The 24,602-nt window shown below is 41.4% G+C and overlaps 1 protein-coding gene across 3 annotated transcripts in view; it reads left to right on the top strand.

The window, feature by feature from the left end:
- TBC1D8B (TBC1 domain family member 8B) overlaps nt 1-24,602 on the top strand; it is a 93,018-nt gene that overhangs the window by 64,015 nt on the left and 4,401 nt on the right. Inside the window, exons 13-22 of one of the 3 annotated variants that reach the window (XR_011023580.1) lie at nt 757-886; nt 3,062-3,160; nt 4,713-4,781; nt 8,428-8,671; nt 8,760-8,825; nt 9,999-10,082; nt 14,405-14,461; nt 14,834-14,931; nt 17,536-20,122; nt 20,460-23,728. Coding sequence is in view for 2 of the 3 variants with exons in the window: in XM_068251046.1 (XP_068107147.1) it covers nt 757-886; nt 3,062-3,160; nt 4,713-4,781; nt 8,428-8,671; nt 8,760-8,825; nt 9,999-10,082; nt 14,405-14,461; nt 14,834-14,931; nt 17,536-17,937 (1,249 nt within the window). In the remaining variant the exon portion in view is untranslated. Of the gene's footprint in view, nt 1-756; nt 887-3,061; nt 3,161-4,712; nt 4,782-8,427; nt 8,672-8,759; nt 8,826-9,998; nt 10,083-14,404; nt 14,462-14,833; nt 14,932-17,535; nt 23,729-24,602 lie in introns of those variants that run through there. The other 2 variants (XM_068251046.1, XM_068251047.1) reach the window with 2 other exon arrangements.

Raw genomic sequence — 24,602 nt, 5'->3', positions numbered from 1 at the left:
ACACAGTAGAACAGATGGCATCATTTAAGTGTTTTTATCTATGTTTTTGAATAAAGATGTGATTATACTGATATATATTGTCTGAGTGGTGCGGTTTTTCAGGGAACTTCTGTTTCTTGTTCATTTCTGTTTGCTAACAGTTCCTTTCAAATATTATTATACTTGATAATTGATTTTGTGAGTGATGGTGCTTGCCCGATTGTGTGTGTTGATCATGGTTCATGCTGAAACCGGACGGGAATCGGCCTGTAATGTATGGGCAGATTCGATTAGAGAGAAATTTCTCTTTGTCGAATCTGCCCATACTCGTTCTAATGTATGGGCACCTTTACTCAGCAACCCTCTCTTTCCTTCTATAGAATAGAACAGGCTGCTGAGTCTGCAGGAGTGTTCCCAGAATGAACAGTCTAGGCTACAAATATTATACGTGTGTATGTAGCCGTACTCCACAGGCCTCTGCTCTCTGGCTTCACTTTGACATTAGTGTGTAGCTTAGGACATGTCATGATACTCACCAGGGCAAACTCCTAGTAGCATGAGATATGAGATAGCCAGATGTTCAGTTTTTACTGCCGCACTCTTACCTTTCCTAAGTAAAGGAGGAGAGGGGACCAAAGGAAACATAACTGCAAGTGTAAAGCAACATGGGAAGGTTTTTTTTGTGGAGTTGTCTTCTTTTCATAAATCAACATAGCCCTGCAACTTAGGATAACTCAGTCTATGTCCCAGTAATTCTTAAATTACTACTTTCTGCAGGTTTTTTGATAACATTATTAACAAGGACAGCCCTCTTCCTTCATCTGTCCAGCAAGCATCCTCTGGTGCTGACAGGAAAGGGAACAGCATGAAAGTGGATATCACAGACCTCATCAAGGACTCAAATGAGGTAAGTTTTCTGTAAGTCTTTTATTGCTGAAGAAAATAAACAGGGTTGAGCACGGTTAGAATTATACATTTGTACTATTATTAGGGTAAATCTGAGCTTTAATGGACATGTGTTCCTGTAAAACTAATGTAAACCCGTGTTGGTGTGGGTTTTCTCTGGGCACTCCGGTTTCAGCCCACATCCCAAAAGCATTCGGATAAGGTAATTGGCTTCCCCCTAAAATTGGCCCTAGACTACGATGGACGTATAACAAAGGAAGGGATTGGATTGTAAGCCCCTCCGAGGGACAGTTAAGTGACAAGACAATATACTCTACAGCACTGTGGAAGATGTCAGCGCTAAATAAGTACTAAATAATAATACACAATGAAAAATGTTTAATTTTCCTTTTTGCTTTTTTATAACAAAGGATGTATTGTGTAGAAAAATCTAATGTAATGTGTTCCGATCCCAAAAATAGATTGAAATTCCTGAACTTTTTGGTGGAAAATAATGACCTTACTGTTTTTGGCTGCACTGACCCACCATGGAGGAACCCTGGGCTCTAGCCCCACTCAGATCACAAAGCTGCTATATATAGCAGTTTCAAAAAAGGCTATGGTTGAATGACTGTAAGGGCCGGTTCACACTTGCTTAAAGAACGTACTCATCTGGGACATTTTTAAACTCCCTTTATTGCAGAAAGGGGATCCTAATGTTAATGTCTGCCTCCACTTGTTAAAAAAATGGTGCCGTTGTTGTGTCTGATTACGCTGCCTGTGAATTTGCGCTGCCCCGCATGCACAGTAAGAGACTGTGCGGACACATTTCCTATAGAATGATGCTGCTGGAGATAAAATACGAAATATCTCCGCTCCCACACCTCTTACACTCCCCTATCTCCTGAACCAGCGGGTCTCGGGGCTGCAATTTGGCATAGAGGTCGTTCGGGAGGTCCCCTCCCTACCCTGAAAATTTGGGGAGTGTAAGAGGTTTGGGAGCGGAGATATTTTGTATTTTATCTCCAGCAGCATCATTAACTTCATATTGAGCATGCGTGCTACTCAGTGTGGAAGGGAGCTTCCGGGCAGCGCAATCAGACATTACACCGTAAAACTTACCCGACGCCAGTCACCACTGATTACCAACGCTCGGTACCTCCTACACAGCCCGATAGCCAGCAGAAGCATTGGGATCTCCATTAGGCTGCTAAAGACCAAAGGGAATTCTCAGCAACAGGGAGAATTCTCATTGGTTAATGGTGAACCAATGAAAATTCTCCCTGTTGCTAGGGAGAATTGGCCTAATGCAGCCTATGCTCCTGCTCCATGCTCCTGCTGGCCTCTGGGCTAAATATGGACAGACCGAGCAAGCGGGCGGGAAAGGTTTGCGTCAATGCGTATCGGCGGACGTGATCGACGCAAGAATGAACAAGTAGAGCGGACGGGGAATTTGTTGCAAGCGGATGCAAAACTGACGGAATGGAACAAAATCCTGGGTATTTTCCTGCACCACAACACATGGGAAAATGCACATAATGCTTCCCAATGCAGAATCTCAGTACAGGAAAAAGAAATACCAGCATTGTTGCTTTTTCTCGCACAACGTGTGCGATTCCCTATTGCCAGCGGTCAGTTGCTGTTCGCTGACTGTAGGCCAAAACTGAACAGAAACTGCAGATTAATCTGCAGAAAACCGCTGCCATTTTCCGTGGACTCTCAAGCGTGATTCCTGCTTAAAGGACAACTGAAGTGAGAAGAATATGGAGGCTGCCATCTTTATTTCCTATTAAACAATACCAGTTGCCTGGCAGCCCTGCTGGCCTATTTGGCTGCAGTAGTGTTTGAATAACGCCAGAAACAAGCATGCAGCTAATCTTGTCAGATCTGACAATAATGTCAGAAACACCTGATCTTCTGCATGCTTGTTCAGGGGCTATGGCTAAAAGTATTAGAGGCAGAGTATCCACAGGATAGCCAGGCAACTGGTATTGTTTAAAAGGAAATAAATATGACAGCCACGTATAACTTTCATTACAGTTGTCCTTTAAAAGCTGTAACTGAAATTCATTGGAAATCATCCTAGCGCAGCTGCCTCCACCCATCACACCAACCAACTCCTGTGTAATGTGTCTGTAACTTACCGTATATTAGTCCTGACTAGATTGGCTTTTGAATAATTGTCTTCATTTTGTAGAGATTTGGAGCCATTCGCTATGAAGACGTGGAAAGCATGCGCACCAGAAACCGCCTGTATGTTATTCAGACTTTAGAACTGACAACAAAACAGAATGTGGTAAGTATAAATATAATGTGTCATGTGACTTAACCACTTGAGGACCGCAGTGTTAAACCCCCCCTAGTGACCAGGCCTGTTTTAGTAAAATAGGCCACTGCAGCTGTAAGGCAAAGCTGCAGAACTGTACAACACAGCACACAAGTGATTTCTCCCCACCAACAGAGCTCTCTGTTGGTGGGGTCTGATCGCCCCCCCCCAGATGTTTTTTTTTTTTCATAAATATTGCTTTATTTTTTATTATAAATATTGTTTTTTTTATCTTATTTTCTCCCCTCCCTCTCTCCCTGTAGCCGGCCAATCATGGCGATCGGCTGTCATAGGCTTCTGCCTATGAGAGCCGATCGCACTCTAATGTCCCGGGGGGACAGCCGTCCCCAGTACAGCACTGCTGCTGATCGCATGGCTGTACTACCCTATTAGACGACAATCGGAGAGTGTAGGCGGGGCGGAGCGAGCCCCCCCCCCCCCCGAGCAGGAGATGCGCGTGCAGCGTGTGCGAGAACTCCTGCCAGCCCCATAGACCGCTCCAATCGGCGTGGAGCGGTCCTGGGGCTGCCGCACTGCTCAAGCCAATTGGCAAGAGGTTAAATTTCTTCTTTCATATATTTTTTTGTCTCCAGTTTAAATGACCACTATATTTGTAGTATACAGTGCATCTGTCCTAGAGTGAAATGTACTATAAATTACTTTTTCCTATGTAGCAGTCACATAAGTAAGACGTAAAAAGCTGTCAGTTTTGGGCTAGTCCTGATAGTTTGGACAAAATGACAATCAACCTGACATGTTGGGGCTTAGATTTCTGGCAGATGGGGTCAGAGTGATCGAATCTTCCAGAAATTGAATAGGAAACCTGATAAGTCTGTGACTACCTTCATTCTACCCATGCCTTTGTTTTCAAATAAAGTTCAGCTTAAAGGATACCCGAGGTGACTTACTTTGTACAGAGTTTCATTAGCCTAGCGCTTTTGAAATCGCCAGCGATTGCAAAACGAGGCTAAAAGCGCTCTAGTAGGCCATAGACCTTAAAGGGAACCTTAACTGAGAGGGATATGGATGTTTCCTTTGAATAAATATCAGTTGCTTTGCAGTCCTGCTAATCTCTTTGGCTGCAGTAGTGGCTGCATCACACACCTGAAACAAGCATGCAGCTAATCCAGTCTGACTTCAGTCAGAGCACCTGATCTGCATGCTTGTTGAGGGGATGTGGCTAAAAGTATTAGAGACACAGGATCAGCAGGAGAATCAGGCAGATTTTAAAAGGAAAAAATCCATATCCTCCTCAGTTTAGGTTCCTTTTAAAGGGGTTTATTTTTTCTGTGTAAAGCAGAACAAAACATTTACTAGAAGAGTATTGTACTTTCAACCAAGTAACATGTTTTTGAAAAACTATACCATTTTTAAAATTTAGGTTAGCACAAGAACAGCCCATTTGTGCCATCTATCTGTACTTCTTTTTACAGATTTTGAGAAAAAACATTTCACTGATTTATGGTGTAGTATGGCAATTATTGCATTAAAGCGTTTTTCCTTTCTTTTGTTGTTTTTCCAGGTTCGAGTGGTTTTACAGGATGTCAAATTTAGTGCTGTTGACCTAGAGGAACTCTATCATTTATTTAAGGTACCATATTATCTTGTCATTACTGTTATCTTTCTTCACGATCATTATTTCATAGAAAAAGAACATTTTATAAGGTAAAGAGCAGGTGGTGACAACAAATGGAGAGAAAGTTAACTTACATTTGGATGTGGTTGTGTTCTTACAATATCCTTTGTAACTACACAACCACATCCAAATGTAAGATTTTTTTTAAAAAAGTCTAGTCCTCAATAGAGAAGAATCATTAATCTATTTTACCGTACCTTTGCTCTGCTGTAGAGATTTGCTGACACGTTCTCACCAGGTCATTGACAGGAAGTAAGAGAAGAAAGTTTAGAACTGCTATCAGGTTTTTATTTCTTTCCATGCTTTCCTGGGGACCACTGAGGTACAAATGAAAAATAGTTTACCAGTTGATAACTTATGTTTGTAGGGTCATATGGGTGGGGTAATCACAGAACAAGGGAAAAAAAACAAGATCAGATACACAATTAAGTCTGGAAAAAAATAATTTCCAAAATGAATTAAAAACATTGGCATTGGTTGCAATTACTGTACCTGGGAAACAATAGTGCCATTTCTTGGCCAGCTCTTAAAGGGAACCTTAACTGAATGGGGGGGAAAGAGTTTTACTTACCTGAGGCTATTACCAGCCCCCTGCAGCAGTCCTGTGCCCTCGGCACCACTCTGGAATCCTCTGGTCCCCCGCTGTCACTTAGTTTCGTTTTTGACGACTCACCAGTCGCCGGCCGCCATGCGTATTATTGGACGCATTCACCAATGCAATTAGCGCTATTGCGGACCGCAACGCGTACAAAAATACGCGTGCGGAATGCGGCAACGCGTATTTTGGTACACGTTGCGGTCCGCAATAGCGCTAATTGCATTGGTGAATGCGTCCAATAATACGCATGGCGGCCGGCGACTGGTGAGTCGTCAAAAACGAAACTAAGTGACAGCGGGGGACCAGAGGATTCCAGAGTGGTGCCGAGGGCACAGGACTTTAACTGCAGTTCTATTCTACAATGAAATTATCCAAAGCGATTTATATACCGTAATCAAGTGACAATGGATATGGTGGAGTCTGCCCTTCACTTTCCAATTGATGCAATGTTTAGCCTTTGCCTATTGGCTACCATTGATTCCTGGTATCACTCTGTATTAAAACTTAGAAAGACATATGAACCTGCTGAGAATACATCCAAAGACGGTGCACAATTTTTGTTTACATTTGTTCTTGCCATTTCTGGTGGACATTTTCCTAGTCCAAATATGGTTTTAAAAGATAGGTGTATTTTTAAAATACTTTTAACATTATTGATTTTGCCTCTGTAAGTCAATATGAAGAATTATAAGAGCACCATTTTTTGCACACCGTTGTAGCACAAAGTGCAACAGTACACTCAGGGCCTTTCTGCATGAGGGAGCTACAGTGCCTCATGAAATTAATTCATCCCCCTCATTGTTTGTTCTGTTTTTTTTTTAATTACACGTACATCCCAGATTTAAAATGTATTTTCATTTGAATTTTATATTATGGCCATAACAGTATAGTCTGTATCTATTTCCAACGCTCTAAAACTCTTAAAAGATACCAGAGCTGAACTAATTTGGAAAAAGGGGTGGAGCAGGCATATATGGGAAGCTGTCCTCATGCCCATTGCTCCCCATTCTCCTCCGTCCCCCTCTTTTGCTACCTAAATGCGCCTGGCAGCCTCTTCCGGGTCCGGCATTAGTGGGCAGGTGTTTGCCTGTCTGCGTAAGTCCTACATTACATGCCCGCTGCTGAGAGCACTCAGTGCATGCGCACAATGTAGTGGTGATGTCATGTCTGCTTCCTCATTTCTTCCAACTGAGTTCAGCTTTGGTGTCCTTCAAATAAGATCTGGTCCAACCAACTAACTTCAGAAATCTCCTAATTAATTGATTTGGGTCAGGTTGTGGACAAAGTATCACATGATCTATCAAGTGATGGCTGTATAAATAGACCTGTTCTGAAAGGCCTCTGACTCTGGAACACCAAGTAATCAACATTAAGACCATGGAGCACTCAGAGCTGCGTCAGACAAAAAGTTGTGGAGAAGCAGAAAGGTGCCCACCAAAACTTTTAACTGTGTAAGAGCCTTCATCAGAGATGCATTTAAAAGATGTGCAGGGGTTTGTTCAACAGCGTGTGGTGGCCTTCCAAAACACCAGGAAGAAGGCTGTGATGAGACCTATATTAAACTTTCTGACCATCATAGAAAACCCCACCACTTTTCATCACCCTGACAACACTATTCCCACCGTGAAGGATGGTTGTGGCAGCATTATACTGTGGGGATATTTTAATCGGTAGGGATAGAAAAATTGTTCAAGATTGTAGCAAAAATGAATAGATTTAAACACAGGTCAATTCTCGATGAAAAACTGTTTAAGTGTACCTGAGATGGTACATATTGCTGTTTTTAATTATCTGGGGCTTCCTTCTGCCCCTATTGAATAGCAGACTTCGAATACATTGAATCAAAAGTTTTATGGCACCTTCAAACAATCACTTTACATTCATTTGGAACAATTTTAAAATTGATAGTATATGAAGATTGCATTAAAGTGAACCTGAACTGGATTTAGAAATTAAAACACTTTTTATTATTTTTATTTTTGTATATATATCACTGATGGTATGGTAGTGTAGGTATTGATTCACGCATATGTGTGTATACACACGCCCGCATGGTTTTGTGGGGGCGTGGGCATGCACACAAGATTGCTGCACCTCCTGTATTAATTTATTTGAAGCACTGGCACTTTTGTCATTAGCACTATGAGCACTTTTAGGGGTCTTTATTGGTCACGTTGAGCGCCTGTAGTGACCAGGAAGATATAGATTCATTCTGTATTGTAATTTCTATTTATTAATTATTCATAGTGTAGGGTTTCAACAACCATTATAAATGGCAGCCTCTGGGGTTTTTTTTTTAACTTTTTAAACTGTTTTTAATTTACCTAGCTTGTTGTAATAAAGATTTGGATTATTTCATTGGAGATCCGATTCAGTGGTTTTTTCTTATTTTTGATTATTTATACTTTGCCCTGGATGGCTTTTTCTTTTTCTTGGAAGGTGTTAGTGGTGGGAAGCCTCTGGATAATCCAGAGATTCCACGGATCACCCTCAACACCACCATTCCCAGGCAGAGTCCTTCTGAACATATCCATCAAGTGCTTGTCAGAAATGTTGTCCTAGCCATGCTTCTGTCCGTGTATGAGCGTGACTGTACTGCACATGTGCAAGTTTGGTCCTTGCTTGTGCTGTAGAAGGAAGCAGCTTGTGTACAGCTTTTCTCCATGCATGCGCAGTTTCATGCTACTGTGCAGGGACGGGCCATATTCATGCATGTGCAGTACAGTCCCGATCATTCACAGATAGGAGCGTTGCCACGAACAAAAAGAGGGTCGATCTAGGAAGTATTTGGAGCATCCAGTGGCTTCTTACTACTTGGGTAAGTATCTGTTTTGTTATGTTTGTTTCCTGACAGGTTTGCTTTAAAATCTATAGGTTTGTGGCTGGCCTTACTACAGTAATGTTAGGTTGAAGATGTTATCCCTAAACATGATAGGAGACTACATATGGGACTAGTCCAATGCAGATTTTATTTTGATCCTTCTGTATATTTTTTCTCATCAGAGGGAACACTTTTTGTCTTGTTACTGGAGTCTGAACAACAGCAGCATCCTCAGTCATCATGATCCAAGCCTGCCATATCTGGAACAGTATCACGTAGACTGCCAACAGTTCCGGACCCTGTACCATCTCCTCAGTCCCTGGGCTTACTCTCCTAGTGTAGACTCTCTTGCCTTGTGGACTTTCCGTCTGCTGGATGAAAATTCTGATGGTCTTATCAACTTTAAGGAATTTGCCTTTGCCTTTGGTGAGTAGTAATAACATAGTACTGCATGTGTTGATTACATGCTGTACAAAAGAGTAATTATTTTGCATTTCTCATTTGATTACTTTAGATATCATGTTCAATGGCAGCTTTACTGACAGACTCAAGCTGCTGTTCAAAATGCATATACCTCCGGGTAAGTGTAGTGTAATAGATACTAATGAATATCCTAATGATATAGTCTGCTTGCTTTGACTGAGCAAAATGGGTAATGTGCATACAAAAAGCTTACAGGTATTAACTCTTTAGCTCGGGAAGTGTGGCTTCCCCAGTCCGGCAGTCTCGGCAGGGTATGCAGAGCGGTGGCAGGGAGCTTTCAGCTTTCATACATATCTGTCTGGGCGGCTGGATCGGCTTCTTCTTCTTCCACTGCGGTGGTGATGTAATCCCGATATGTCTTCTTGGTTCCCGATATGACAAGGGGTTAGGATCCAGGAGACCATGTCTGTGTTACAGCGCCACCCGGTGATGGAAGATTCTCTTCCATCACCCCTCTTTCAAAACCACAGGGTGACGCTATAACACTGACACAGTCTCCTGGATCCTGATCACTTGTCATATCATGTGATTGGGACCCAGAAGACCTGCCGGAAGTTCAGAACCACCAGTGGAGGAAGAGAAGAAGCCGAACGGAACAGTAAATATAACTCCTTCCTGCCGCCTGCTCATTTGGCTGCACTAGGCAACCCTTTGACTGACAGTTATTTTTTTTTTCTTTACAAAAGCTACACGCTAGTGCCAGCTATGTTTGTTTAATTGGTTTATTAAATGTCTTGCCCAAATCTGCATGCACCAAAGTCCATATTAGTCAGTAGGGATGTCATTAAATTTGAGATGTTTGATAATTATGCTAATTACTATGATACAGAATTATACTAATTATTATGAAAAACTGTTGTAAAATGGACTAATGAAATATTTCAGTGAAAGCATTTGGTCCATTTTCAAGTTGCATAGATTTGCAGTAACGTTTGCACACAGTGCGCAGCTTGAAGCACATTCATGTCGCAGCTCTGGTGTGCAGTGTGCAGAGACACAGTATATCGGAATGGGAATGAGGATGGGAACTGCCACTTCCTCCCCACCCAGAATCAGCTTCCTGCTCTGTCGAACTTTCTAAAACCAAGAGGAAGTAAAATCCAATTCAAACAAGAAGGTGGTAGTCATGGGATCCACAGTCTCTATCTGATGTACAACATATGAGTGTATGGTTGTGATAATACTGCAGGTTTAATGTAAAATAGATGTGTGTACAGCCAGACTGCTTCCCTGTACAATACTGGTTTATTGTTTGTGCTTTGTGTGACAGCCTTTACTGAAGTGGGTACTGTAAGCCCTTCAGAGGAAGCCAAGCTTTCCAAAGAAGACCTCATGCATTTCAGCCAACTTAATGGTAAATGTAATAGTCCTTTTACTGCACTACAGCTTTATGGTGCACATTTTCAGCTATGAATAAAATAAAACCTTGTTGGATGCTTAAAGTCCTAGTTCACCCTCCCAGATTTCCCATGGTTACTAAAGGCAATCAAGGTACTGTGCAATGCAGCCATTCCAGATAAATTCTCTTTAGAAAAACTATCATCTCACTCACAATCCATTCACAAAAACTTGTAGCTACCAGGAGAGTGAGGTGCCCAATGCTAGGCTATTTTGGCCCTTAGCTCTGATATTTAGCCTAATGGAGTTAGTGGTGTATGCTCACAAAACGTGTTGCCCTAATGCAAATAAATTTCAGTTTATATTATATCTGTGTCATCTTAGACATAAGCCACTTCCAAATCTTGATTTTAGGATTTTAATGTATTTTATTCTTCCTGAGTGACTCTTCCTCCTCCTGTGTCTATTACCCTCCTGCAGAGGGCATCCTCCTGCCAGCTGTTCCATTTGGCAGGTACCAGCTTATTTTTTACTTAGAGAGCGACCAAAGTACAGTGGTGGACCCTGTACCCGAGGAGAGATGGTTATTCTCCCACAAGCTATTTTGGTTGGTTGCCCATCATAGCAACCTTTTGTGAGTATCCACTATTATTCTCAGTCTCCAATTGACAGAAAATACTACACCATTTTGGCTCCTGTTGCCTCTGTTTCATTTTTTGTAAGGTATACCTACATCTCTCAAACCAGGAGAGTGGGCATTTCCTAACTAGATGGCAGCTTTTAATTCTCAAAACAGAAAAGATAATCTGACTTCACTTCCTCCCTCTACAGTCGAAACACATACTCTTTGCGGCCAGCATTGCAGCAACAGTTCTACAGGTTTGTTGTATTCATACCTTGTTTCTATACATACAGAGACAGGTTCCACAGAAAACAGCTCCCATATAGTGTGCTTCTGGGTGCCAAGCCTCGACCGGATTGCTCTAACGGTCCAGGTACAACCAAAGTAAGAGAGGAGGCAACACACCACTGGTTGCAAAAAGTTGCTTGTATTGTGGAACAGGCACTACATGTTACAAACATGCAGGTCCTTCTTCAGGTGTATAATATTATTGTATTCCTACTACAATGTCCACAGCGCTATAAAAGTTGAGATACTTTTATTTGATTCACAATAGATGAACAGTTACAACCATTGATCCTAGGCTAAAAGTAGCAGCTTCCCCTTTAAATCACATCCGTCCACAGACACACAACCCTCACTCAGACTCACTGCAGTGAGCTTGTCCGCACAAAATAATGCTTAAAAAAGGGATCCCAGTAAAAGATCAAAAATGGTCCACTGTAGTTAGAAGTAGTCCGACTAAATGTCCAATAAAATGCACAGCTATTAAATTTGGCCAAACAGTGTTGCCCTCCGTTGATATCTTCCATATTTGCAGTACTAAAAAAAAGAAGGTATTATATTCCACATCCCCTTTTTCTCACAGCATCCCTGTTCTGTGCTTAGGAATCAGCTGGCATCAGTGCAGGCACACAGGTGGGCTGGTAGTGGGCGTTACCACAGGTCACATTGCCGATTATTGTATTCCTACCTAGTTCCTCTGCTTGTAACCCAGCATGTATCCCTTCCCATACCCTCCCTAGTGTGTTGATAATAGTCATGTATATCTCTCTTCCCATTGCCATGCCTGCAGTATCAAACCAATTCTCATTGCTCTTTATTAAATCTTTTCATAAAGTTGAGGATGTTGTCAGAAAGGTTTTATTTTTTCACACATTGAGCAGGAAAGGGCAATTTATGTGCTACAACTGCATGCTGGCCACAAAGGTTCAATATCTGCTGCAACTGCATGCTGGCCACAAAGGTTCAATATCTGCTGCAACTGCATGCTGGCCACAAAGGTTCAATATCTGCTGCAACTGCATGCTGGCCACAAAGGTTCAATATCTGCTGCAACTGCGTGCTGGCCACAAAGGTTCGATATCTGCTGCAACTGCATGCTGGCCACAAAGGTTCAATATCTGCTGCAACTGCGTGCTGGCCACAAAGGTTCGATATCTGCTGCAACTGCATGCTGGCCACAGAGGTTCAATATCTGTTGCAACTGCATGCTGGCCACAGAGGTTCAATACCTGCTGCAACTGCATGCTGGCCACAAAGGTTCAATATCTGCTGCAACTGCGTGCTGGCCACAAAGGTTCAATATCTGCTGCAACTGCGTGCTGGCCACAAAGGTTCAATATCTTCTGCAACTGCATGCTGGCCACAGAGGTTCAATATCTGCTGCAACTGCATGCTGGCCACAAAGGTTCAATATCTGCTGCAACTGCGTGCTGGCCACAAAGGTTCAATATCTGCTGCAACTGCATGCTGGCCACAAAGGTTCAATATCTGCTGCAACTGCATGGTGGCCACAAAGGTTCAATATCTGCTGCAACTGCATGCTGGCCACAAAGGTTCAATATCTGCTGCAACTGCATGCTGGCCACAAAGGTTCAATATCTGCTGCAACTGCTTGCTGGCCACAAAGATTCAATTTCTGCTGCAACTGCATGCTGGCCACACAGGTTCAATATCTGCTGCAACTGCATGCTGGCCACACAGGTTCAATATCTGCTGCAACTGCATGCTGGCCACAAAGATTCAATTTCTGCTGCAACTGCATGCTGGCCACAAAGGTTCAATATCTGCTGCAACTGCATGCTGGCCACAAAGGTTCAATATCTGCTGCAACTGCATGCTGGCCATAAAGGTTCAGTTGCCAATTAACGGTAGAGTTTTTAGTAAATGATTGTATTTTCAATCAGATTATTCAGATCATATTGTATGAAAACAAAGAGGCTGGTAGACCCAAACTATCCTGAACGATCATATAATCTTTAAAGAAACAATTGATTGGTGTGGCAGATTCATTGATGCTGCGGTTTGATTAAATACAATTTTTTTTCAATCAGTCTGAATGATCTTATCAAAAAATATGTTCATTCACTAAAAATCACACCGTGGATGGGCACCATTATTCTTTTCAGGAAGGGGAAGATGTGGGAGAGCTCTGGTGCTCAAGAAGACGAAAACTAGTACACCCTTTGGTGTGGAGGAAAAATTGCAATTTTAATCAATGGTAATAGTATATACCTGTAAACAACACCATTCCATAGTCTTCAAGCCAGAATTGAATACAATAATGATAATGCCAGCACTGAAGAGGTCTCAAAACATACTCTTGCATCAGGACACCTCCATTTTGGATTGCCAAGATCCTTTATCAACCCAATCCAAAATTGTTAAGAGTGATTGAGTGGCACCATTAGAAGATACACTGGCAAAGGCTGAAAAGGAGGCATACTCGCTAGCCTTTGCCGGTGCCACTCAGTCACTCCTAATAAATCACAACAACTCCCTTCTAGTTTTTGGACTATCTCAGGTCTTATACTGCTCTGCCCATGCCACATGTTACTTTGAAAACTCCCACTTAACGTTTACTATGAATAACCTTCTCATGCTATGTATGCTGATGTATTTTTCAGGAACATTTGCAGCATGGTGGCCAGAGTCATAGGTTCAATTCTCACTTTAAATACTATTCAAGTGGAGTTTGTATGTTCTTCCCATGCTTCTGTGGGTTTCCACTGCATACTCTGGTTTCCTCCCATATCTCAAGAACATTCTGGCAGTTTAATTTAAGAGTTTTATAATTATTTATTTTGGCTTAGCTTATGAACATTATCGGGAAATATACAGTAAAGTTCCCTGGTATTCAACATAGGTGGGTATTTCCTGATGGAGGATACATGTGCTTGCGGGTTACTTGAACCAGCGCAAAAATAACACTAACCTCCTTCCCCCCCCCCCCCGGAGCAGCAGAATTTACCAATCCCCTGGGCATTGCCTACTACGCATCCTGCAGCTCCTAACAGATTTCCTGGCGTGTCACATGACATATCAGGAGCTGTAAATGGATGGCGGAAAGCCACTGGGAGCTGCAGGATGTGTAGCACATGGCGCCCAGAAAGTTCTGCCCTTGTTATCCTCCTCAGGCATGTCAGTTAGTTGAGACTTCCGGATGCCTGAGTTCCTGATAACGGGAACTTTGCTGTGGCATCTTTACACATATGCCTAGAAAGTATGAGGGTTCATATTAGAAATGATGCCAAGTGATGCACACCATTCAGCACTTCTGCACCACCGCTGTGGCATGGACACTGCTGAGTGGTGTGTATTGCGGAGCACTGCTTCTGGGGTAAGTAGGTCCTTCAAGCACAGCACCTACTTAAACTGTAAAACTGCATCTGCATGTAAATAGAATACAAAAGACTTGTTTTTATTTTCAACAGTTACGTCTCCAACTGAAAATCACAGTCCTGATGACAAAACAAAGAGCCCCGAAAAAGGTACTTTTGTGAATTAATTCCCTTAGTTACCTGAAATATGTGAAGACTACAGGTCTACATTTCTGTTCTACTGATGTTCTCTAGTTAAGATATACAAGGCATTTATATTTATCTCTTAGACCTACATTACACAGGCAGTTCCCACACTAGTGACACAATCGCCAGCAGGGACTTTTCTGATCAAATTTCCACTGGCAATGTTGGTGTCACTGGAGTGGGAATCTTCTATCGTATTACATGAATCCTAGTTTGTTGGTTTGATGTCGGCATATCCATGGTAGAAAATCTGATTGCCCATTTATAAACTTAGCACTATGAAAATCGTGGCCATGCTATTTTGGTATTTATTTTGTTCTCTCTTTTTATTTGAAGGCAAAGTAAAAATTGATATTCAGGCTTATCTGAAACAGTGGCAGGATGAACTGGTGCGCAAAGAGGAAAGCATCAAAGACTTACCCAGAATGAGCCAGGTAAAACATATAGGTTAATTTCCCTAAAAGGAAAAGAACTCCAGTGTAATTGGTCAAAATTGCCATTGGCTTGGGGGACTGTATGCACAGAAATAAACGATTTGCCCAATCGCTCAGACCACAACTCTTTTCACAGCCAGGGAGTCAACCAGCCAACACCCGATTCCCAGCAACAGGTGTCAAAATCCAATGTGAACATTTGTCATTTGTTCTGTTCACATTGGGGGACTGTACGACCATTTGTAGAAAAAAAACAAAAAACAAAGAACAACAAAACGCTACATACAGTGTATTTCATGTGATACAGCTGCTGAATTGCTGTAGCACACTTGCATTGGCATGCTGACTAAATGCCTATAAATGCAGTGGCACATGGGTGGGATTTGCATCTTTTTAAAGTAACATTTTTTGTGTTAAAGCTGTGACCTGACAGTTCACAGCGTTTTTTTGATTTATAAGTTCGGTAGGTACTTCAGTCTCAGATCAATGCCAAAAAGTGGTGCAGGCAACATGTCCACCCACACATACACAAGTACATATGCATCATGATATTATCAAGGGTACATTCTGATATGCTAACAAAAGAAGTCCTTCAGTTTGAACCAGTTGAACAAAATAAAGGATAGAGAGACAGAAACAGTATTAAATCACATTTGAGAAATCTAATGGTTAAAGAATTGGATTTCAGTTTCTCCTGCAAAATTATAATAACATCTTAATGAGGGAAACAAAGATACCTTCTCATGGCAAGTAATGTCTAAAATAATTTTTTTAGAAGGAAATAAAAGACTTACATTTCTGGACCTTCGGACCATCTACATGGGTCCATCTCCAGCAGTACATCTCCCAAATCAGCAGTACAACAGCAGACTTGTCCATGGGTGCCTCTTCTCTCAACTTCCTCAATTGTTTTTATGATTAATTATTACATGAGGAAGCCATATTTGCTCATTATACATGCAGGCTTTCTGTTTATTTCGCTGCAAACCCTCTAGACAGGGTCTGCATGAAGTCTGTAAAGATGTGAGGCACACACAGTACTCCTGTATATTGCTTCTAAGCTTTCCATATTGCTTCCAAGCTTTCTTGTGAAACATTTTATTTTACTAGGCACAAGCAGATTTTAAAGCTTATGGCAAGAAATCAGTACTTTTTTTTATCATTGGTAATGTTATTTGCGTGTTTGGTTTATGTGGCTGAGTTGCTGGTTCCTGTGAAGAATGGTTTAGTAGTAGGTCTAATTCAAGTGGACCTTTGTTAAATGTTACATAATGTCCAGTTGGGTTAAGGCTAATCAGTCTTACCACACAAACAGTTCAGCTGCACATAGTTGGTGATGGGTATACTGATGGGACTCCTGGTTGATCACTGTCTTCCTCCTTATTAACCAGTATGTGAAGGTATCCTAGCGTGTCCCTCTGGCCCTTTCTACAGTCAGATGTCACAAGTTTCGCTGATTATTGTTTATCTTGTAAATGTGGAAAAATATACTCCAACCTTTAACTGCTATATCTTCAACAAGAAGTATTGACATTTGCCCACACCAGTATTGCCATGTCCCCACATATTGCCCCTACAAATCCCCAAAGTATTTCTACTTCCCCGCCCTTCCCCCTGAAGCATTGTGCTCATTATGGTCATGTCCTTCTGCTAGCATTTTTACTAGCATGACCCTGTTTCCCCACAGGTATTGTCCCCAGCCAATTGTGGTCTCCCACAAACATTGTCTCCAGCCTGTCCATGTCCCCCTGCAAGTATTGTCCAGCCTGTCTCTTTATCCCCAAAAGCAGTGTCTAGCTATGTCCTCCAAACAAGTATTACTCTAGACTGGTCATGTCTATGTTCCTCCACTCACAGTCACACAAGTATGGTTCCTAGCCTAGTCATATTCCCACCCCTACAAGTACTGCTCCTTCTTTTTCCCCATGCAGAGTGACACAGAGAAGTGATAATACATATTATATCTATGAGTGGAGCAGGCTGCCCTCCTATCATGTCTTGCTAACCAGCTGGTCCTGCTCACTTTCACATATCTTTCCTGTCAGTGCTTTAATGTCACACTAGCACCAGCAGAGGGTATCATGGATGTGAGAGTAGCCAGAAAGCAAGACTGATGGAAGGTGAGGGAGGAGGACATATATTATATCATGGATGTGAGAATATCCAGAAAGCAAAACTGATTGGTGGCGAGGGAGGAGGACATAAATGATACTATGGATGTGAGCGTAGCCAGAAAACAAGACTGATGGGATGGTGTGTGTGTGTGTGTGTGTGTGTGTGTGTGTGTGTGTGTGTGTGTGTGTGTGTGTGTGTGTGTGTGTGTGTGTGTGTGTGTGTGTGTGTGTGTGTGTGTGTGTGTGTGTGTTACAATGAATAAGACTGATGAGAGGTGTGTGTTGGGGGGCATACATGATACAATAAATGTGAGAGTAGCCAGAAAGCAAGACTGATGAGAGGCGAGGGAGGAGGTCATACATGATACCATGGATGTGACCTTAGCCAGAAAATAAGACTGGTGACTCCAGCCTTCCCTCATTATCTTAATTGGAGATAGGTAAAGATTACGTAACTAATAATTATTGTATTACTTTTCTATTCCTCTAGTCTCAGTTTATCCAGTTTTCGAAGACCTTATACAACTTATTTCATGGGGATCCTGAAGAAGAACTGCTGTACCGTGCCATTGCAGCTGTGACCAGCCTCCTCTTGAGAATGGAGGAAGTGGGGCGGAGACTACAGAACACTTCTCCTGTCAAGGCTCCCTCATTAGAGGCAAGTACCACTGCTGAAGACAGCTCTCAGGGAAATGGATCGGTACAGCAGGTGGACAGCACAGTGTCTCAGCCTCCCAAAGAAAACACAGAGTGGTCTTTTGCATTTGAACAGATCCTCGCCTCACTTCTGAACGAACCTTCCCTTGTCCGATTCTTTGAAAAACCTACAGATCTAAAATCTAAGTTAGAAGCCGCGAGGAGCTCACAGGTGCGAGTGAGCCAACGAGTGTGAGAACGTTTCCTGTAAGTGTGCGACACAACGTCTACAGCAAGGCTACATTTCCTGCTCCATTTTCTTCTAGATTGTGCTGCTCTAGCTCACTTCTCAATGCCTTTTATACATTTTCCAGGGCTACAATGCAGTTTTTATGACAAGGGTGGACCCTGCCCTTCCAGCGCACTACGTCTTTGCATTCCACGAGAGAACTATTGGTGTTACAGCGTGTATAAAATCAGTATGCCATTACTGTCAAATGTTTCCTTTAAAACAAAGGCAAACTTTTAGAAGGGAATATACTGTGTTTTTGCACATTTGCTTAATTTATTTATTGTGTGTTTAGACTAAAAAAAAAGTTTTCATTTAGTTAGAAGCATAAGTAAATGCTTCATTTTGGGGCCCAGTTACACCTCTCCCTGGTATTGTGGTCAGCGGAAGAGAATGTGGCTTTATTATTGCAGTAAATCATTTTCCAAATGCCCATATATTACTGGCCAAAACATCATTAATGATTATTTTGGCTGATAATTTGCTGGCAGCCAGTGAAAATGCATACTTGTGAATTTTCACATAGTTTACTATGGAGAGAGGCAGGAGGCACCTCACAGAGCGTTGTCCCAAAAATATCACTGCAGCCAGTTGTGTGCTCCCAATGCTGAAACGGGCTGAAGCAGAAGATCATTTTGTTGGCTGTCTGATGTCTGCTCATTCTATTCCTGCAGAGCACGTTTTTCACTCTTGGTGACTGACAACCAGGCTTTATTGTGCCCTGTGGAGTTATCTTATCTACCGTTTCCTTGTGCTTATAAAGTTTGCCAATTAAGCTGCATACAAGTGCTATATTATGGTATTGTAATAGTTTCAGGTGACTGTTTAGGAGCGATCACAGTACAGTCGAGCAGCCTGTTCTGTTCTATGTAAAGAGAGGGTGTAAATGGATGGGAGTCATCCTGCCACAAAAACTACAGTAAAACAGTATCAATCAAATGTGAACAGGATCTATTGGCTTCAATTCACAAAGCCTTACTGCATATAGTAAAGCAGAAAATGGTAAAGCAGTTTTTGTAATGTATTCACTAAGGCAGTTAGCGCATTGAAAACTAAAATTATCGACTAGTTAGGTAAATTACCGTCTGTAACTAAAAAACGGCTATTCGGTAAGGTTATAGAAGGGTGACAAATGAGCAGAAAAAAAAGGTGAACTCATTAAACTTTACAGTAAAATAAGAAAGTTAATAATAAAAATATATTTCTCTAAGTTCACAATATTATATAGTAATTAAAAATGGTTAATAAGATACTAATTGTTTTGAGCTGATCCACAATTTACACTAATTTTATACACCATGTTCTGGATATAGTGTTCTTCCCAGAAATTTTTTCCAGCCGGGTGGTATGATAAAGTAGCCAGGTGGGGCGAGATGAGAGAATGCAGGACCAGTGCTTCTGTGCGCAACTCTACTTACAGCATAGGAGGAGGTGAGCCAATGACAGCCGGGTGCTCACCAAAACTAGCCGGTGGAGCACCTGGCTAAAAGAGCCTGGGAAGAACACTGGCATTTCTATGGCTATGCCACCAGTTGGGTGCCAGGTGAACCGAATGATGACTCACCCTGCTGCCACTGAAATTCCCAGTGCCGTAAAAACCCGGTTCTCTCTCTGAGTCATAGCCACTCGGAGGAAGAAGTAATTTGGGGTCCGGAGATTTCTAAAAACCTGAATTACCTTTGCGTGGAGTGCGCACAATAGCATTACTGCTATAGTAGTGTGGCCGTGCCGAGTGACAAAATTACCATTTTCGCCATGGCCTTGCAATGTACAATAAAAAAGAGATGCTATCTGTTTCACATCTTTCATCCATTAGGTAAAAATCTTACTGAATTGTCATGCAGGTTTTTGGTATATATTTGGCATGTATGAAATTCTTAGAGAATTTGGGGGAAAAAATCTAAAATGTTGCATGAGGTACCGAATCAATTTTAACCAAACGTGTCTTAGTGAATTGTAGCCAGTGCGGGGGCACTTGTACTAACTCTCGATTTACAACCAACAGTATCACAAATGATCACCCGAAACAATGGAATTCCAGCTTGTATATGTAGCTTTAGACCAATAGGTTGGTCTCGAAATGAATGCCACATTTTCATTAGTTATGTTAAATATTTTCCCTTTTAGTATTAAAAGTAAAACTCTCTTGAATGTCCTAGCACAGTGTTTCTCAACATTTTATTGGTGTGTACCCCTTTTAAAGCCTTGTACTCACCAATTACCCCCAGCATAGTAAACATTATCACAAGTACCCCTTGACAAATATATATTTAATCGTAGTACATTATAATTGGTTCTAAACTATTTCCAAGCCTTTACTATTGCTTTTATTTAGCTAAAATACTAATTTGGGGTTGGGGTTAAATACGATTTATCATTTTCTAAAACTCTAAATTTGTTATTCTTGGCTAAGTATATCAAGCCTGAGTACCCCCTGGAACCATTAGAAGTACCCCCTGGGGTACGCGTACCACACGTTGAGAACCTAGGTCCTAGCAGATCAAAACAAGGAATATTAATTAGCTTATAGAAATACTAAGGCGCCTTTCACACTATAAAGTGTGTGTTGCGTTTACATTGTAGTCTCTACTAGCCTTCCCAGTACCAAATTTATACAAACATTTGGGTTATGCTTCACAACAGAATTCCTGTCTAATTGATCAACTAAACAAGGCAGCTATATGCATTGCAAGACTTTATTGCAGAATCTTACCTGCCGATGGGAGAATGCAGGGGAGGTGCTTCTCCGTGCAACTCTGTTTACAGCATAGGATGAGGAGGGGAGCTAGTGACAGCCAGGTGCTCACCAAAATTAGCCTGGGGAGTACACTGCACTGGTATTGCTACCTAGACGAGTTTGCCTATTCACATATTCAGTCTTGGTGATAAAAAGAGAAATGTGATATTTTTGGCCAGTAAATTGTCAAAGAAGAAAGCTTTAGCCCAGTGAAACGAAGGGACTTGCTGGGATGCCTGGGAAAGTGCATGTTTGTGCAGGCCATTGGCACATACAGTGAGCTGACTGCACAAGAAAGAGATGTGAGATGTTCCATTTGCAGCGTAATGTTGCCTTGCTTGAAAAGCTATGAGATTTTGAATACTGTAGCAGTGGTTAGAACTAGTGAATGGCTGAAGACTGTATTTACTCATAACATTGTTTAACTATTATATGGATTTTTTTTATTATTATTTTTAATGTAAGCCTTATTTAAAACTATGTCTAACCAGCCCTTGGTACATCAGCTGCTTGGACGATGCAGACACCTGAATTGCCTGTAGAAAACTGATAAGTCGTGTTGCTACTAGTGGAAGGGTATTTAGGTCTACATAGGCAGGTTTACAGTGTGACTTTACTCTCTGTAAAGCGTTTTTTTTTTTGCTAATGAAATTTTCATTGTAATGTGGTTTTCACTTGTTTTTTTCGCATGCTAATATGTTGGTGCAGATATCGTCCTATATGGACACTGAGCAATGAATGTGTTGTTGTTTCATCAACTAATTTAAAGATGCACTAGTGTATACACATTAATGCTTATTTTTGCACCATTTGTCTAACATGCTTTTCAGCTGTTTAAGCATTTTAGCCACATGGATGAACTGGGTATAATGCCTGTATTTGCTATTAATGTTTTCTCCCCCTCTTTCCCCACCTACTAACTTGGTTACCTTCTCTCCCTCCCCATCACCATTCTGTAAACCTCCTTGTCACACCCCTGAGTTTCACCAAGACATCCAAAAGTTCCAGTGATTGCCTTATGTTGAGGATCCTACCCCGCTTTCACTGGCTTCTGGTAGTGGGTCATCATGGCTATAATTCGCCATCCAGATGGTGGGATCGTGTGACCCCAAAGTAAAAGACCCACAGAGGTGGATAAGGGGAGGTTTGTAGGGTGGGGAGTTTATCATAATACACGGAGGATGAAGTCATTTTAGTCAATAGTGCAGTAACTTATTTCAAAAGTATGAAGTAAACAAAACGATTCTACCTTTGAAAATACCAAGCAGCTAAGAGGTGTAAGCTTCAGTGTGGCTTGGCCATGGAATGCTCAGAGGACATATCTGAGCATTGTTCCAAAGCTTTCTAGTGACTAGTGAGTCCAGAAACCCCAATATACCCTTTCTACAAACTCCTTACACCTTTTTCTCAGGAACTCCATTGCAAACAGAATCTGTCTCCAAGTTCCCCTAGAAATGTGGTTATACGTGCAACTTTTGTTTGCAAACCTGAAGGCCCCTTTTCAGAAGAAAAACCTCTTTTACTGTTGAGTCTCTTTGTGACTCTTTATAGAGCTGGCACTCACTGCCTGAGTGTTTGATGCTAGGGTGCCCCTCTCTTGTAAATATTTTCTGGCAGAGGATGAGCCAACCCTTTAGTCTTCAAAATACCTCCCTCAGGAACCTCAGTTCTTCAGGTAATGTAATTTCCAAAAAGCAAGATGGCAGGCCCCGTGTTATATATCCATTGGTAGAACCTTTACAATTTATACAAGTGCAATATGGTGAGATGTATCTTAGCTTTTTTGTAAGATAAAAGATAAACTCCTTGACTTGGGATTTTCCAATGATGTTTAAGATTATAAAATAATATATAAAAGCCACATTGTTGTTTCATGTATAGTAAAAAAACAAAACAAAACACATCAATGGTGGGAGAGTTGGTTTTCCCTCTCTTCACAATTTCCTTTTTTTTAATTATTATTGCACATTTCTGGGTTCGGAGACACAATATAAGCCATTGAGGGGACTAGTGGTTTTGCACGGACATATATTATGGCAATTTTCTAATAGAAGAGGAATTTCCCTTTAAGAATTGTAAGCAACTATAGTTGGCGCTTGTATGGTTGAGATGACCCATCGGGAAACCTCATAGGGAAGTTTGGATAACATGATTGGTTACTGTTTTAACTGTTCTCCAAAGACATCATCCTCTAGAAGTTTTAGGTTTCAGATAGGTCGAAGTAATAATTACTCCCATGCTATTCGGCCAATTACAACACTTCAAGTTGTAGAGGATGATTGGAGAACTGTTCCCGGTGAGGTTTCCTGGTGGGTCACCTCAACCATACTATCTTCCTGAAGTTTTTTCCGTAGAGGTTATACTTTATCTATGCATTGGCATGATCTGGTCCACCTTAAGGTAGACAGCCATTAATTGATATTTTGTTGATATTCACTAATTGATATCCTGTACATATTTACTGCAGAATCAAGCACTTTGAATCTGCTGGTGGTCTATTGAACCCCACAAACTGATGGATACAATTCCAATTTACTTCATTTTATGTAATGAAGCTGTGATTGGGCATTGCAGTACATTTAGATGATCAGATGGGAGAGGAGCAGCAGGAAATTCATGGCCACATTGTTTTGTATAGCAACATTTTACATAAAGCTATCGAGTGCAGTAGTTTGAGGCTTGATCAGATGTCTGCTGGCATCTTATAAAGAATGAGTGGAAGGTGGTAAAATGCTACCACCCAATCGATTTCCAGTTGGGGAATAACACATTTGTGCCGATTGGGCTGCTGTCATCTGGTTGATGAGCACCTTTAGTGGAAACTAGACTTATATGGAAGCCAATGGTGCTGCCCTCAGTGCTAGCTTCTTGTGTATTTAAAGGTAACCTGAAGTGAAAGATATTTGGAGGCTGATAATTAGTGTAATTTTAAACAGCGCCAGTTGCCTGGCAGTCCTCTGCTCCTAATGCTAGGTACACACGATGCAATTTTCTGACAGAGTTCCTATCAGATCGATTATTTCCAACATGTCCGATCTGATTTCCGATCGATTTTCCATAGACGTTAGCGGTAAATCAATCGTTAATCAGATTGAACATGTTAGAAATAATTGGTCTGACAGTAAATCTGTCAGAAAATTGCATTGTATGTAGCTAGCATAATACTTTTAGCCATAGACCCTGAACAAGCATACGGATTGGATGTTTCTGACAAAAATCTGACAAGATTAGCTGCATGCTTGTTTCAGGTGTGTGATCCAGACCCTACTGATGCCAGAATGATCAACAGGACTGCCAGGTAACTGGTACTGTTTAAAAGGAATTAAGGCAGCCTCCATATACCTTTCACTTCCGGGTCCCTTCAAGATGAATGCAGGGTAGGGAAGTTGAAATGCACACCTAATCTGTATGCTTTGTCTTGGTCTGTGTCTCACGATATACTATATGTAATGGACAGGGAAGATGTGATACAGCCAGGCAAGTATTGTTTTTCTCAAGAATGTCCAGCAATGACCTTTTAAATATTTAATAACATTTCAGGACTGGTTCCCTTTTGTACTATAGATTGCTAAAATAGGACAAGGGCATTATTCAGTTTGCTATAAAAATAAAAAGATATATCAGCCATGTTACCCTCAGCTGAGGTGAGGTTACGAAGGCAAAATTACACCAGAGAATTTCTGACATTTCTTTAGAAATGTATTCGCCACACCTCCATGGCTGTTGTCAAATTTACTGAACCGTCTATACATAAGAGCCTGCATCAGAATTGCTAATAGCCTAAAGTCTGTCCACTTGGGATGTTCTTTTACCTCACATTTCTTAAACGCTGTTTTTTCATTCAGAAATGATGGTTAGTGCATCAAACTTATTTCCAAAACTTCAGAGCCAAACT

The sequence above is a fragment of the Hyperolius riggenbachi genome, chromosome 8 (assembly GCF_040937935.1).
Source record: "Hyperolius riggenbachi isolate aHypRig1 chromosome 8, aHypRig1.pri, whole genome shotgun sequence".
Taxonomy (NCBI): Eukaryota; Metazoa; Chordata; class Amphibia; order Anura; family Hyperoliidae; genus Hyperolius; species Hyperolius riggenbachi.
Note: the sequence above shows the minus strand (reverse complement) of the source record. Positions and strands in the feature narration are given on the sequence as shown.